Raw genomic sequence first — 15,804 nt, 5'->3', positions numbered from 1 at the left:
CTACTCTCAGGATCATAGAATGCTATTAAACCCTCAGGTCAACAATATTTGTTTGAAATAGTCTTACATTTACATCCTCTATTTTTGTGAATATCTACTATATATTTAATATGTATACAATTTAATATCAATTTTATATATTGTATTAGGGGGGGGGGGATGTATGTTTAGGGTTACCCGACCGACCCTAATTTTTGACCCCCGTGTAATATCTTGGGTTCCGTCGATATTCAAAACACAACTCGTGCAAATGGCGGTGATCTTACTACTAATTTATTCTAACAGTAAAACCCGAAAACCGGATACAGAATTCCGGACGTCATCCTAAAAGCGGACAACAAGGATACACATGATGTAGCGACAACACACCTTGAACGATTAATGTCACTACACTACGCTCCTCCCCCTTTTAACGTTAATGTTCCTGACACAGAGCACAGTGTGTATCGTTCAGAACTCTTTAAAGTCATTCACAAACTTGCTGAACAAATCAACTTACTCTGTCCATAAAAAAATTATCCTCAAAAGACCTACTTGATCTTCATTATCTTTTTCCAAAATTTAACTTTTTATCAAAATTCTTAGAAAAACACTTTAAACACAGTTAATATTATTTAACACAATCAACAGTTCACAGATCAAGTCTTGATGGTGCCTGGCGCGTCCTTGGTGGATTGCGGCGTACAGGAGTCATCGGACTGGGATATGGCGGGCTTACAATAGGCATAGGACTGGTAGTGGGAGCTGGCAGAACTCCTTTTGGACTACTGTCATTATGTGTTACTTTTGCCGGAGAGGGCATCGCTGGTGGTTCCTTTACATTTAGAGATTCTGGCGGTAAAGAAACGACTAGTTTCGGAGATCTAGCGATTGTCTCGGGTAACACAAATGGACTGTCTTTTGTCATAGGCACTTCCTCATTTAACAGTTCTTCCCCCGATGCTAAGATATGATCGACATGTGCGTAACGAATGTTTGGTCCGCCGCGCACGAGGTACGCAAGAGGACCTAATTGCTTCACAATCTTGCCCGGAATCCATTTCTCATGACCCCCACGGAAATTCCTAACACGTACAGTCTGCTTAGGTGAGAATGTTCGAACTTTAACGCGTCCTTTGTCATGTTGGCGTTTCTGTTCGGCTTGCTTACCTGCCACACGCCTTCCTAGATTTGGTTTCAGCATTGATAACTGGGTTCGGATTTGTTGCTTAAGAAACAATTCAGCGGGCGGTACTCCAGTTACCGAATGCGGTGTGGATCGATACTTCAGCAAGAAATTACTGAGTCTATGCTGAATAGAAAGCTGACCATTCTCATCAAAAACTTGCTTCTCAACACACGCTTAAGTATCTGTACCGATCGTTCGGCAGCTCCGTTGGAAGCAGGATGGTACGGTGCCACGACCGTATGCTTCACTCCGTTTTTGCTAAGGAACAATTCAAATTCACTGGATGTGAATTGCGGCCCATTGTCGGAGACAATCTCCTCTGGTAGACCATACGAACCAAATAGTGAACGCAGAACCTCAATCGTTCTACTAGAGGTGGTCGTTGTCATGTGAGTCACCTCGATCCACTTTGAATGACTATCAATAACGACCAAAAAGTTTTGTTTGTCTTTCTCCGCAAAGTCTATATGTAGACGTTGCCACACACGTGTAGGCCATGACCAGGAATGAAGCGGAGCTACTGGAGACATGTTTCGCGTAGCCTGACAAGCACTACAGGCTTTCACCATGCTCTCAATGTCTTTGTCCAGATTAGGCCACCACAGATAACTCCGGCCTAGCGCTTTCATACAACTCATTCCAACATGCTGGTCATGAAGATCTGACAGAAGTCTCTCGTGATAAGTTGGCGGTATAACAACACGCAAACCCCACAACACGCATCCTTGCTCACTTGACAGTTCATCTTTGCGTTGGAAGTACGGCTGTAGATCGCTATCTGATGTATAATTCGGCCATCCCCTAAGGGTGTAGTCAAGTACTTTCGAGAGTACAGGGTCGCGTCGTGTCTCTGTCGCTATATATTCAGACATAATCGGCAAGTCATCCAGTAGTGTGAAATGGTAAATGTCCAATTCTTCAGACTTCTCATCAGACTTGAGTGGCAAGCGCGATAATGCATCAGCATTCACATGATCCTCGGATTTCCAGTATACAATATCGTACTGATACGCAGATAAGATGAGAGCCCACCTCTGCATGCGAGCAACAGCTAACGTCGGAACACCGTTCTTCGGACCCAGAATCGTTGTTAACGGTTTGTGATCAGTCACTAACGTAAACCTACGGCCATAGAGGTACTTGTGAAATTTCCTGACCCCGAACACTAACGCGAGTGCCTCTTTCTCGATTTGGGCATAGTTCTTTTCACTCTTCGAAAGTGTCCTCGATGCATAGGCTATCGGTCATTCCTCACCAGTTTCGCTGATATGGGAGATCACAGCTCCTACTCCGTAGGCAGACGCGTCACAAGCCAATCTCAAAGGCTTGTTGATGTCGTAATGTACTAGAACACGCTCATTGGACAACTGAAACTTACATGCTTTGAACGCTTCTTCACAATCTGATGTCCAGTTCCATGGTTTGTCTTGCCTCAACAGCTCATGTAATGGCTGGAGCGTAGTCGAGAGATTTGGAAGATACTGACCATAATAGTTCAAAAGCCCGAGAAACGATTTCAGTTCAGTTACATTCGTTGGACTTGGTGCTTCCTTAATTGCTTTGACTTTAGCCTCGGTAGGGTGAATTCCATCACTGTTAACCCTATGGCCCATATAAACCACAGAATCTTGCATGAACAGACATTTGTCTTTACGCAACAAAACATGGTGCTTGTCGAGTCGGCTCAATACCTCGCTCAGGATTTCTATGTGTTCACGATCGGTCGGAGCAGTTATCAAGATATCGTCTATACGACACATTACATGCGGTATTCCTTGTAGAATTTGATCCATGACTGACTAGAAGATGGCTGAAGCTGACGACACACCAAATGCTAATTTGTGATATCGAAACAGACCTAGATGTGTGTTGATTGTCAGGTATTGCTTTGATTGTTCGTCCAGGCTCAATTGCTGATATGCCTGCGATAGATCCAACTTCGTGAATTTTTGTCCACCGCCTAGTTGAGCAAACATCTCTTCCACATTTGGTAGTGGATATTGCTGTTCGTCCAGACACCTATTCACAGTCACTTTAAAATCACCACAGAGGCGTATCGATTTGTCCGATTTTGGCACGACAACTATCGGGGTCGCCCAATCGCTTCGCTCGACTCGCGATAAAGCTCCTTCGCTCTGTAGTCGTTCGAGTTCTTTCTCAACGCGTTCCTTCAATGAGAAAGGCAGCGGTCTTGCCTTACAAAATATCGGCTGCACACCATCTTTGACCTTGACCTGCGCTTTGAACTCGGTTATGGTTCCTAAACCCTTTTCAAACAGTTTATGATGCTTCGCAAGCAGCTTGTCGACTTCAGATTTCACACCATCGGATTTCGGATAACGCTTCAAGGCAAAAATACTTGGCCAGCCTAACTTAACGTGTTTTAGCCAGTTTCTACCTAGCAATGACGGTCGATCGCCACAAACAACACGTAATGGTAACACATAATTCTGACTACCATAGTTCACTGGAACTAATATATCACCAAGTAATGGTACGCGTCCTTCACCATAGTCTCTAAGCCTTACGGTCGGTTTTTGCAAGGGCAGATGAGAAAAGTACCGGTTGTACACATTCTCCGCGCACATGGTTACTGCCGCACCTCGAACTCGACCGGATTACCGTCCAGCTTTAGATTTACCTTGTATCCTGAATTGTCCAAATCATTCACTGAATATAGTCCAAATAAGAATCCATCTTCATCGTCATTGTCCCTGTCACATTCCTCTACTACGACATACTTATTCTGAGCACCTACATGACCTTTGGACCTTTTGTTTGGACATTTTTTCCCAATATGTCCAATCTGCTGACAAGAGTAGCACTTCTCTTTGATAAACTTACAGTCCGACTGTGCATGTTTTCCTCCACACCGAAAACACAACTTCAGATTGTCTGGCTTTTTAGACTTCTCACTTTGACCTAGTTTCAAAGATTTTCCCATACGACTCCGATTAGACTTACAGTTTACATAATTGACCGACTGAGTTACCGATACAGGCTGTCCCATCTCCTCTGTGTTTTTGGTCGCCATCTCTACAGCTAACGCTATCTCGGTTGCCTTGGCAAGATCCAAATCTTTTTCGGCCAACAGTTTCTTTTGGATTACCTCACTCATCAACCCACAAACCAGTCTATCACGTAGGGCTTGATTCAGAAAATCTTGAAAGTCACAGTCTTTGGCTAATTTCTTAAGACTCACAACACAATCAGACACGGATTCCCCCACTTGCTGTTTCCTACTGTGAAACTTAAACCGTTCAGCTATTACGAGGGGTTTTGGTGCGAAATGTCCTGACAATGCAGTCTTTATTTCATCATAGGACTTCGTACTTGGGAGGTCTGGCGTCAGAATGTTTCTCAATAACGCGTATGTGTCAGCCCCTACCACGGCTAGAAACACAGCAACACGTTTATCATCGGCAATGTCATTGGCTGCAAAAAATTGCTCGAGCCGTTCGATGTAACAATTGAAATCTTCTTTCCCCTCCACGAACTCGCCTATCCGTCCTACTTTCGCCATAGTGCTTATATATATACATAAACACTGAGTTGGTTGACAAAATCAACCTCGTCGCCAGTTGTAATATCTTGGGTTCCGTCGATATTCAAAACACAACTCGTGCAAATGGCGGTGATCTTACTAATTTATTCTAACAGTAAAACCCGGAAACCGGATACAGAGTTCCGGACGTCATCCTAAAAGCGGACAACAAGGTTACACATGATGTAGCGACAACACACCTTGAACAATTAATGTCACTACACTACACCCCAACCCTAATTTTTTTCTGTACTTAAAGGGAGACTTCTATTAAAAGTTTTATTCTATGCCAATCTGAGTTGTTAATACATTCTTTCTTAGTCAAGTCTCCATTTATTCATTGCTAAATAGCGAGTCAACGAAGAGTGAAAGATTCCAATGTTTCAGGGCTCGAATTTTACATTTTTTGTCACTTGCTAAAAATAGCAAGTGCTCTAAATTCGTACTTGCTAAAAAAATTAACTTGCAATTAAATATCGGAATTCAAATCACAGTTTTGTTAAATATAAAATCAATTATTTTTGCATGATGATATGAGGTGTATGGGTACATTATGTATACGAACAACATTATTGTAAGAACTGTGTCTTCATATTTTCATATATTAGAACAATATTTCACAATCGATATGTCATTTTTACAGTTGTCCATGAAAAAACTACTTGCTAACATAATTTGATTCCGGTTGCGCGCGCATCAATGGCGGACGCGAGGAAAATTTGAAGAAGGAACCAACGAAGAAATTCGACAATATTGGCTGTATAAATGGTTTGGAAAGTCTGAAACATATCCAATTATGTAACAAAAGTTATGTGAGCGCGGCTGATTCCAGCTACCAACGACTTGCGATCAGGTTAAATCCTACAATCGTGTTAACATGTCCTCTGCATGTCTTCTGCATGACGGGTCCCCGCGAAAAACGGACTACATAATTATAAAATACGTTTAGTTCATGTACACTAATGTATTGTGTATTCATGCTATCTAATTTAAGCACTTCATACACCATGTACAATTACCATCTATAACATCAGTGTGAAGAAAAAACGCGAAGGAAGGGAACACGCGAATACTGAACTATGTTCACGTGAGTATACTGGACTAGGCATCATAGACGAAACTGAATCACTAACCAACAAAAATCTATATACCTGGAACCTTTATGACTTTCTAAATGAGTATAGCTAGGCTAAACAAATATTTAGAAAAAACTGCAACAGAGGTAAACAATATCCGGTCTACCCGAAGACTTGTTGTTATCTCAGATAGTAAAGGGAGACAACTTCGTAATCAAGTTAACTATAGGAACAACACCGAAAAATCTATTGAATGGCATGTGTATCCCGGTAAGGGAACAAGATTTCTAATTAATCATATTATTGAGAATCTGGATTATATTCTGGCTCGTGGCCCTGTGTTAATTGCACTTTGGTGTGGAACATGTGATCTAACCAGAAAAACCGCTAATGTGTTGGATATTAATACTGGAGTCTCGCCCTCTGACATTCTGGAGCAACTAAATCGGCTTACTCCTTTGAAACAAAAGCATGGAGAAAAACTGTCAATTGTTGTATTAGAGTGTCCATATTACTCCATAACCCTATGGAACAAACCCAAGGGGCACCAGGTTGGAACACAGTTTATAAACAGTACTAATACCCTGCAGCTGGAAATTGATGAACTAAACAATGGAATTCGCGTTCTCAATACTGGACTGGGAACACTTGCACCTAAATTCAATGAGGATCTAACAACGACTAGGAAAAGCAATAAGAGTCGTGTTACCAAACGTATCTCGTACAGCTTACTATATGATGGTATTCATCCAGGGGAGACATAAACTAAACACTGGCTACGCAAAGTTGTAATAAAACTTATCAAGGAACAATGTCAGTAACAAGTATTAATTCAAATATGGATGACGAAAGTGAGTGTACAGAGACTGGATATATGTAACAGTGAATCTACACAAAACAAAAGGAAGAGGGGTCTTAATGACACTAACAATTTTTGTGCTAAATGTGATCTTCCCCTAAACACAAACACTAAACATCTAGAGTGTGAGAACTGCAGGCAAAATTTTTGTCAACAGTGTACCAAAGTACCAGACGAAGTCTACCAACACATGGTAAACAGTGTATCAACAGGAATAGCCTACAAGTGCAGAACCTGTACCCGGGTACAGCCCACCCTCGACAAAATTGATAAGTCAATTAAGGAATTATACGTATCCAACGAAAAGAGAATTACTGGTATCGATACACGAATAACCAAGTTGGAAATGGACACTAAACTCACCATTCAAAGAGAGATTAGTCAGACTAAATCTACCATTGAAACCACTATGAAAACCAATGTAACCAAATTAGTGGATAACAGGATGAAAGAACTTGAGGAAAGGAAAAGCAAAGAATTTAATCTTATATTGTTTAATGTTCCTGAACCATCCAATGAAGAAAGTCCACAATCAAGGAAGACAGAGGATGAGGATCAAATCCGACATATATGTCTAGCCTTAGGGGTCGAGGAATTAAATAAAGCCGCAATATACAGAATGGGAAAACCAAAAAATAACTACATCAGGCCTACTATCCTAGTGATGAAAGATAAGAAACAAAGAAAACATCTCCTCCAGAAGGCGCATACAATCAAAGACACACTACAAGGACCCTTTAGGAAAGTGATCCTAACCAGGGACCTAACAAGAGAACAGAGGCAAGAAAGAAAGAACGAAAGAAAGGATAAAAGGCCAACTCCACCTATTCCAACTATACCAAGGGAACCAGAAAATGATCACACTGTCTTATTGGCAACAGGAAGGGAAGGTAACCTGATGCGTGGGGAATGCTCCGCCACAGGCCCATCCCGACCCATGCCAAACCCAAAGACAGGTTCAAAAGGACCACAAAACATGTCATTGTCGAACATTCCCAATCATTCTGCTGCCCCTGGTGCTACTTGTACCAATTTTTTTGAACCAACCATGATGAGTACTCAACAAAATCCTCATCGATATCCCAGTAACAGTGGAAATGCCAAACTACCAATAAGTCCAATACTGGCAAGAATGATGAGCGTGGACCCGTCAACAAGTAGCTACTCAGCCTACCACAACACAACTATGTATGACGACAACGAACAAACCCTGATCTACAACAACACACATGTTGATAGTGAAAATTTAGAGATGACAGCAATGTCTCCTCCTGGCAATAGGGAGGAAACAGACTAGGAGACAAGTTTTATCAGTTTTAACAAGGAAAAATCAGCCCCCGCAACAATTCAAAACATCAAAATTTACTACTCAAATGTGGATACTCTAACCACTACCAAAAAACTTGAATTGGAAAACCTCATTTCTATAGAAAAACCTGGAATCATATGCCTGACTGAAATCTTCCCAAAGTTCACAACGTTACCTATCGACACAGCTTTGTACAACATTGACGGGTACACGTCATACCTCGGAAGTAGTGAATCGCGGGGAACCATTATTTATATTACTAATAATCTGAATGCAGAACAAATTAAGGAACACCATTGTCTAGATTATGTCAAATGTGAGATCAAGCTACAAAACAGAGACATCCTTCATATATGTTGTATCTATAGGAGCCCGAATAGCACTGAAGAAAACAACATGCTTCTGAACAGAATTATTAATGGGATAGACAACAACAAGCCAACCCATATATTGCTGTTAGGAGATTTTAATTACAAGGAAATTAATTGGGAACTTCAAGTATCAATGGCAGGTCCGAACAACCCCGCAAGTAAATTTCTTGAAACTATTAGGAACAAATTCCTGCATCAACATCTAAGACAACCAACAAGACTTCGGGAGAACCAAATCCCATCGCTACTAGACTTAATATTCACAAATGAGGAGGAAATGATAGAAGACATCGCGTACCTAGATAGTATTGGCAAAAGCGACCATGTGGGTATCATATTTAAAACGATCTGCTACACCAATCCAGTAAACAAAAACATCAATGTGAGGAAGCTAAATTTCCAGAGAGGAGACTACGAAGCAATCAAGGAAGATTTGTACACCATTGACTGTGACTTCCTAAACAATATAGATGGTATTGAGAACGCCTGGACGTACTTTACTGAACATCTCCAAACCATTATAGAAAAGCATATACCAGTGAGTAGGGTACAACACTCCAGTCGACCTCACAATCCAGAAATTGACAAGGAAGCTCGTGCAGGAATAGCATTGAAAAGACGAAAATGGTACAAATACCTTAATAGCAAGACTCCTGAGAACTTCCAAAGCTACCAAGTAGCCCGTAACAATGCAACAAAAATCATTAGAAAATCAAAATATAAGTACGAAGAGGATTTATCTCTGAAAATCAAAACAAATCCGAAACTTTTTTGGTCCCGAGTCCGATCCAAAACCAAGACTAAATCAACGATAGGGGGTATCGAAGCCGGAAACGGAACAATTACAACAAATAACGAAGAAACTGCGAATGTCCTGAACACTTTCTTTGCCAGTGTCTTCGTTAATGACGGGGATCTACCATTGCCAGTGGTTATTCCAAGACAAGTCAACAGCGTACTGACGGATATCTTCATAAGCGAAGAAACTGTCTTCAAAGCAATTAAAAGAATTAACCCCAATAAATCTCCTGGACCAGATAATCTACACCCCAAATTCATTTGTGAAACTGCTGATGTCATCAAAAAACCTCTATCCATAATTTACAGGAAATCACTCGATGAATCAACATTACCAAAAGATTGGAACAGAGCAATAGTTACACCAATTTTCAAAAAAGGAGCAAAAAAAGAAGCTAATAATTACAGGCCCATCAGCCTAACTTCAGTACCATCAAAAATTATGCAACGAATAATCAGAGATATTCTTCTAGAGCATATGGACAACAACAATCTCTTTACTCCACACCAACATGGGTTTAGGCCAGGAAGATCCTGCATTACACAACTATTAGAAACACTTGAAGATTGGTATAGTGGACTAGACTCAGGAAGTAACATCGACGTGATATATTTAGACTTTAGTAAAGCGTTTGACAAGGTTTCACACAGATTTCTTATCCACAAATTGAGAAGCTACAATATTGGAGGGAAAATTCTAAGTTGGATAACTGCATTCCTGGCCAACAACGTTCAAAGTGTCACGGTCAATGGTCAACTATCGACAGAACTACCCGTCACCAGTGGCGTGCCACAAGGGAGTGTGCTGGGACCAATCCTATTCCTAATTTACGTTAACGATATGCCAGATATGTTGGACTGCACAATAAAGCTATTTGCAGATGACACTAAACTATCAGCAAAAATCACATCAGATGATGACCGTTCTAAGCTGCAAGAAAATATCAACAAAATGTGTGACTGGACGTCGACATGGTTAATGAGCCTTAACACAGACAAATGTAAATTCTTGGAAATTGGAAACAATCTGGGAAACCACAATTACACCCTCACAACACAAGGCAACACGACTACTATCTCTCGAGTAACCATGGAAAAGGATCTTGGAGTCACTATAGACAACCAACTCAAATTCACAGCACAATGTAATGCAGCAGCCTTAAAAGCGAATAGGATGTTGGGAATAGTGTTCCGCACCTTCACCTACATGAGTCCGACCATGTTTATTACTCTATACAAAACTTTAATTCGTCCCCATTTGGAGTACGCAACTACAATCTGGTCACCAATGTTGACACGTGATAAAATTACACTGGAAAACGTACAACGAAGAGCAACTAAAAGGATACCAACAATTAAAAACTTATCGTATTCAGAGCGTATCAAGACACTCGGGCTACCAAGTTTAGAATATAGAAGAAACAGGGCAGATGTGATTCAAGTCTACAAGATTTTAAACAAAATAGACATTCTGGATCAAACAACTATGTTCAGAGAACTAACGGGTATAGCAACTAGAGGACACTCGAAAAAACTCTTCAAAAAACGATTTAGGCTAAACTCAACCGGAAATTTCTTCAGTAATCGAGTAATTAATACATGGAACTCGCTCTCAGAGGAAGTGGTTACATCACCAACGCTTAATTGCTTTAAATCCAGACTGAACAAATTGTGGGTCAACCACCCAACCAAATTTCGACCAACGTTCTACTAATGAGTTAGTCAACTGAACAGTGTAGTGGTAGTATGAACTGTTAAACAACCACTAACATTTTAAATGGAGAGGTTATTTTTAACACCCAATAGGGTCACCATGATGTACCGTATATGTACATAATCAATATTACAGGAACTAACGAACGATTATCAAGTGTCAAATATAGACACCTTTTAACGCAACCGGAAGTTTTTAACAAATAGTACGCATATGTATAGTACTATACCAGTTGAAGAAAGCATCAACGTTCATCAAACAAGCCAAGAAGCTTACCAAAGATGTCATTTCAGCGATTCAGCAAGTGCATGTTTTTTCACTTGCTTTTCTGGTATATCTACTTGCAAAAAGCAAGTAAAACAGTCTGAAATTCGAGCCCTGTGTTTAATCATTTTATAATATTAAGAGCCATATATCTGTTTAGTAAACTCATCGCTATTATATGTAAAAAATATCTACCTATCGACCCTATTTTTTGCCAATGGAACCATTTTTTTCTTTGCCAAATAAAAAAGCAAGGGTGTAATATTTATAAATCCTTGATGGAAGTAATAAAATATCTTAAAATTATCTTAGTGTATAAAAAGTTTGATAATTCTAGTAGATGTATATTTATGTTCATTGTAGTTACAAGGTACAGAAATACAAATCTTTAGTGTCAAGTTGATGCCACTGGACAAGGACGTATATGAGAAGGATAAGTCACACTGGGTTTTGGGGAAGTCCATGGCAGGCGCTTTTGTGTTTGTGCACTGACCGTGACGTTGGGCGACGACTGATTTTCCTTTGATACCCGCCGGCGCAGCCTTTGATGTAGCTTGCGGGTGCGATGGTTACCGTCTTACTTTCTGAAGCGGGGCCGTCATTTCATGAACTGTCGATCTTTTTTAACGAAAATTTAAGACATATCCTCTAAATATTCCGTCTTTAAAGCAAGTAACATACGTCATGAAATTTAATAAACTTTACAATGGTGTTTCGTTTGACTCGATAAGACAAGTATTTGTTGAGAAAAACGGTTTTTATTCCCGGTTCATAGGCGTCTCGCGTGGTGTTTAGTAATGTAAAGAGACAGTCACGAATCCTTCGCACTTATAAATCCTTGCACTGGACGATGTATATAGCATAGGTTCCCCGTCGTGTACGACGAGTGGACGAGTACTTTATTTTTTCGGGAAGGATGCGCGCGCAAGCGCACCTGTTTTCCACTTTTCCGGTGCGGTGTGTAAACTGATTAATTTTATGTAAGTAAAATTGTAAATCAAGACGAATCAAGACGGGTCTGAATGTTCATATCTAAGTACACCTTGTAGATCTTTCTGATTCCGATACATCTTTAAGATAAATTAGTATCAATCTAATAAAATTCGTATTGACCACTACAACTTATGAATGTCATTGGTTATAGTTCTATCCGTGCCGTGTGGTAGTAGGCCTACTGAAGCAGTACAGCTTACACACCGTGCAATTTATTGGAAATAGGTCAACCAGAGGATTCGTCGTAAAAACATGGAGGAAACATCGTGAGAACACTCACTTTAAACGACGATTCTGTTTGTTATTTTTGGATTAAACGTTCGGAACTCGTCCCGGTAAGTTTTTAAATCGTCTTATAATCATATAAATGGTATAAATATCATGAATTATGACTCGATCCACCGTGAGTAGCACATGAAGGGCCTTGTGCTTGCCATGAATGTGAATTAGTTAGGCCTATTTATTCATCATAAACAAAGATATGCCTCACCCTTGGCAACTCTTTTATGTTTTAGGATCGTGCTGGTATCTTGCATATAATATTACAATTTGAGAAGAAAAGTCTCAATACTCTGAAATTCTGAATTCTCAAATACTTTTATGACCGGCCAGACGAGGTCAAAGGTCAAGGGCTCCCGTTGTACAAATAAACAACTAGATATATCGGCATACAGGTCATATCGGATGTCAGTCGGTGCACAGATTTTGCCTGAGGGTGGAAACATGCAATAAATATGTATACAATGTATTAGCGATGTAGGTTGTCTGGTACGTCTAACCTTTATTATATATATGCGTGCTGTTCGTACTGACGTTTTAGTATATATGTAACAGGAGTAGTAATATGTAACAGGAGAGGAGAAAATGTAGCGGCCAGACCGGGATTCGAACCCGGGACCCTCAGAATACTAGCTGAGTGCTCTACCGACTGAGCTACCTGGTCACCGATGATCGACCCAGTCCAATCCCGCTACACTCCTCCCTCCTTTCTCGAAGTCTTCGCCCTCGAAGACACACGAGACCCTTCCAAACACCACCACCGTGGGTTATTTAGTTGGGCGCCAATTCTGTAACAGGAGAGGAGAAAATGTAGCGGCCAGACCGGGATTCGAACCCGGGACCCTCAGAATACTAGCCGAGTGCTCTACCGACTGAGCTACCTGGTCACCGATGATCGATCCAGTCCAATCCCGCTACATATATATACGTAACTGATTAATGTTATGCGATTAGACTATGAATCAATGCAGTATGTTTTGCATTACATATTTGTTCTATTTCCTGTCTTTCCGATCACGAGCTATTTCCTGTTCAGTATTGGTGTTACAAAACCCTCTTAATTAACCCCCCTCCCCTCTTTCCCAACATCTATAAATATGTAACATAATATGATGGCCATCTACTTGCTATAGAACTTATAGATGCATACCCCATGATGGTATATTTATAATTAAATTTATGACACCCATGCATATAACAGATATAATCCCACTATCAAAATATTCCTGATAGATATCGATCCATTGTACATGTATGTGATATTGATATGTGATGATCGATGTCATCATTGAATGGTTTCTAGTTCAATAGCGAATTAATTTATCGAAGGTCCTGACATATTTGACCTGCTGAAAATTTTGATCAACACTCACCCCTTACACAATTACAAAGTTTTAAGCCAGATCAAATCTATAGTACTACGTATACATGTAAGGGGGAGGGTGTTTTTTTATGTGCCCTGCATGGTTAGCTTTGATTGAATTAATGTCATATTAATAGCCAGGGTCCAATCTTTAAGTTTAATTAGGGGGTTTAAAGTGCAATGTAGATGAAACTTGCCCGAAATTTATTTAAATAAATGATCCTAGATTGACACATTATCCAAGTTAAGTTAGTGTTGTTATTTTTCTGATTGATTTGAAATCAAAGATTGCCGCCACTGCCATCATCTTGAATACACATCAAAGTTTAAATTTGAAAGTCGCTATCTTGAGAAACATATTTCTGTTTCTATGCAACTTGTGCCAAATCTAAGTTGCGAGATGATTATGACCATTGTACCTCTTAGATGGGCCCTTGTTCATGGATGATTTATATTTATAACATGCATTTTGTATTGTGAGATCTTGAGTGACACTCCTAGTTTATCATTTTTGGTAAAAAATAGACCAGGAACACTAGTACTCTCATTGGCTTTCAGCTGGTGTGAGATTGTTAGTGTTATATTATTGTAGTGTGTACATTAGTAGATCTATTTCTGGTTTTGTGGTTTTATATCGACATTCATGCTATAGATCATATGGACATGTCATGGCCAATGTAATGTGACCTAGATTTACATAGTTTCCTGTACATGTAGCTAGAGGTTTACTTACATCTTGTCATCTTCCTGTTATTATTATGAATGGGAAATAATATTGTTAGTACATAAACAGTATAACATCTTCAGATTCTTTCACTTACACTTATATACACACTGTGTAATAATTAATACACTCGGATATGGCTTCATGCACACTTAAACATATGTACTTAACTGATTTCTGTGAATGGACACATATATCGGTACTTAAAAATTTGTCACCTTTTAGACCTGTTATAACTTCAGAGGTTTACTTACATCTTGTCATCTTCCTGTTATTATTATGAATGGGAAATAATATTGTTAGTACATAAACAGTATATTGTATATGAACTTAAATATCAACAACGTCTTTGTGTGTTTTGATTGCCCATATATAATTAGCTTCTTTGAATTCCTATATACAGTATATGTTTTGATTGCCCATATATAATTAGCTCCTTTGAATTCCTATATACAGTATATGTTTTGATTGCCCAATATGTACCGTATTTGATCCAATAATTACCAAGGGCGCTTAAAAATTAAAGTAAATACAAAGACACTAATAGAAACAAATTTTGACGAGCCTTTCATGAAATTATTCGTCACATATTTATTGTGAATCAATTTGCATAAGAAATCAGTAAGGAAACCAATAAATTTTAAATAATTTCAGTCTGCATTTAATTTGAAGTAATTGAAGCCTAAAAAAGGGGAAGGGACACTTATAGGGATAGGGGTGATATTAGGTCGAATACAGTACTAAAGTTTTTAAGTTAATATAACACGTGAAGAAGTGTCAATTTATAAAAAGATTACTGTATTACTGGTCGTATATACCTAGACTGTTCATCAGACCTAATTTATAAGTTGCTGATAAGACTTTCTCAGCAGAGCTCTTTACTAGCTATATGTTATCTCCCCTTAGTTTAAAACTCCGGATTTGACCAGTCTCTATAAAATTAGGCATGTAGTAGAGAAACAAAAATAATTAAGCCAAAATTTTGTGACTTATTAATATTCTAAAGACTGGTGGCCATATGACCAGTCTAGTATATAGACCATATTATACCATGCATGCTACATACACCATATATATATATACTACCTTATAGTACATATGTACCAATTGCAAGCTTTAAAGTGAATAGTCGGGCAAAGAAAACCAGTCTAAATGCGTTCATTGGCCTTCCAAAAGTTCTCACATATTAATACGACGGCCAAGTTCTGCTTAGTTTCCCAGTTCTGACCATTAAAGTAAAGAAAAGTTGAAAGCATTGAAAGCGAGGCTGCGTGGAAATGTAACCACGGACATAGTGAGCCGGGAGGACGTTTTAGAATTTCCATACTTTAAATTAATTTCT

General features: G+C 39.4%; 2 protein-coding genes across 2 annotated transcripts in view; one reads left to right on the top strand and one right to left on the bottom strand.

Annotated features, from left to right (window-relative positions):
• Positions 1–3,758: 3,758 nt before the first annotated feature.
• Positions 3,759–4,691, bottom strand: LOC138308992 (uncharacterized). The gene has a single exon (XM_069250080.1). It carries the CDS (start codon positions 4,689–4,691, stop codon positions 3,759–3,761), a length of 933 nt encoding a protein of 310 aa, XP_069106181.1.
• Positions 4,692–12,287: 7,596 nt separating this feature from the next.
• The window catches only part of LOC138316135 (uncharacterized), a 30,813-nt gene continuing 27,296 nt past the window's right edge, over positions 12,288–15,804 (top strand). The window contains exon 1 of the mRNA XM_069257658.1: positions 12,288–12,431. The gene's annotated coding sequence lies outside the window, so the exon portion shown is untranslated. The remainder of the gene's footprint in view (positions 12,432–15,804) is intronic.

The sequence above is a fragment of the Argopecten irradians genome, chromosome 1 (genome assembly GCF_041381155.1).
Source record: "Argopecten irradians isolate NY chromosome 1, Ai_NY, whole genome shotgun sequence".
NCBI classification, from domain to species: domain Eukaryota; kingdom Metazoa; phylum Mollusca; class Bivalvia; order Pectinida; family Pectinidae; genus Argopecten; species Argopecten irradians.
Note: the sequence above shows the minus strand (reverse complement) of the source record. Positions and strands in the feature narration are given on the sequence as shown.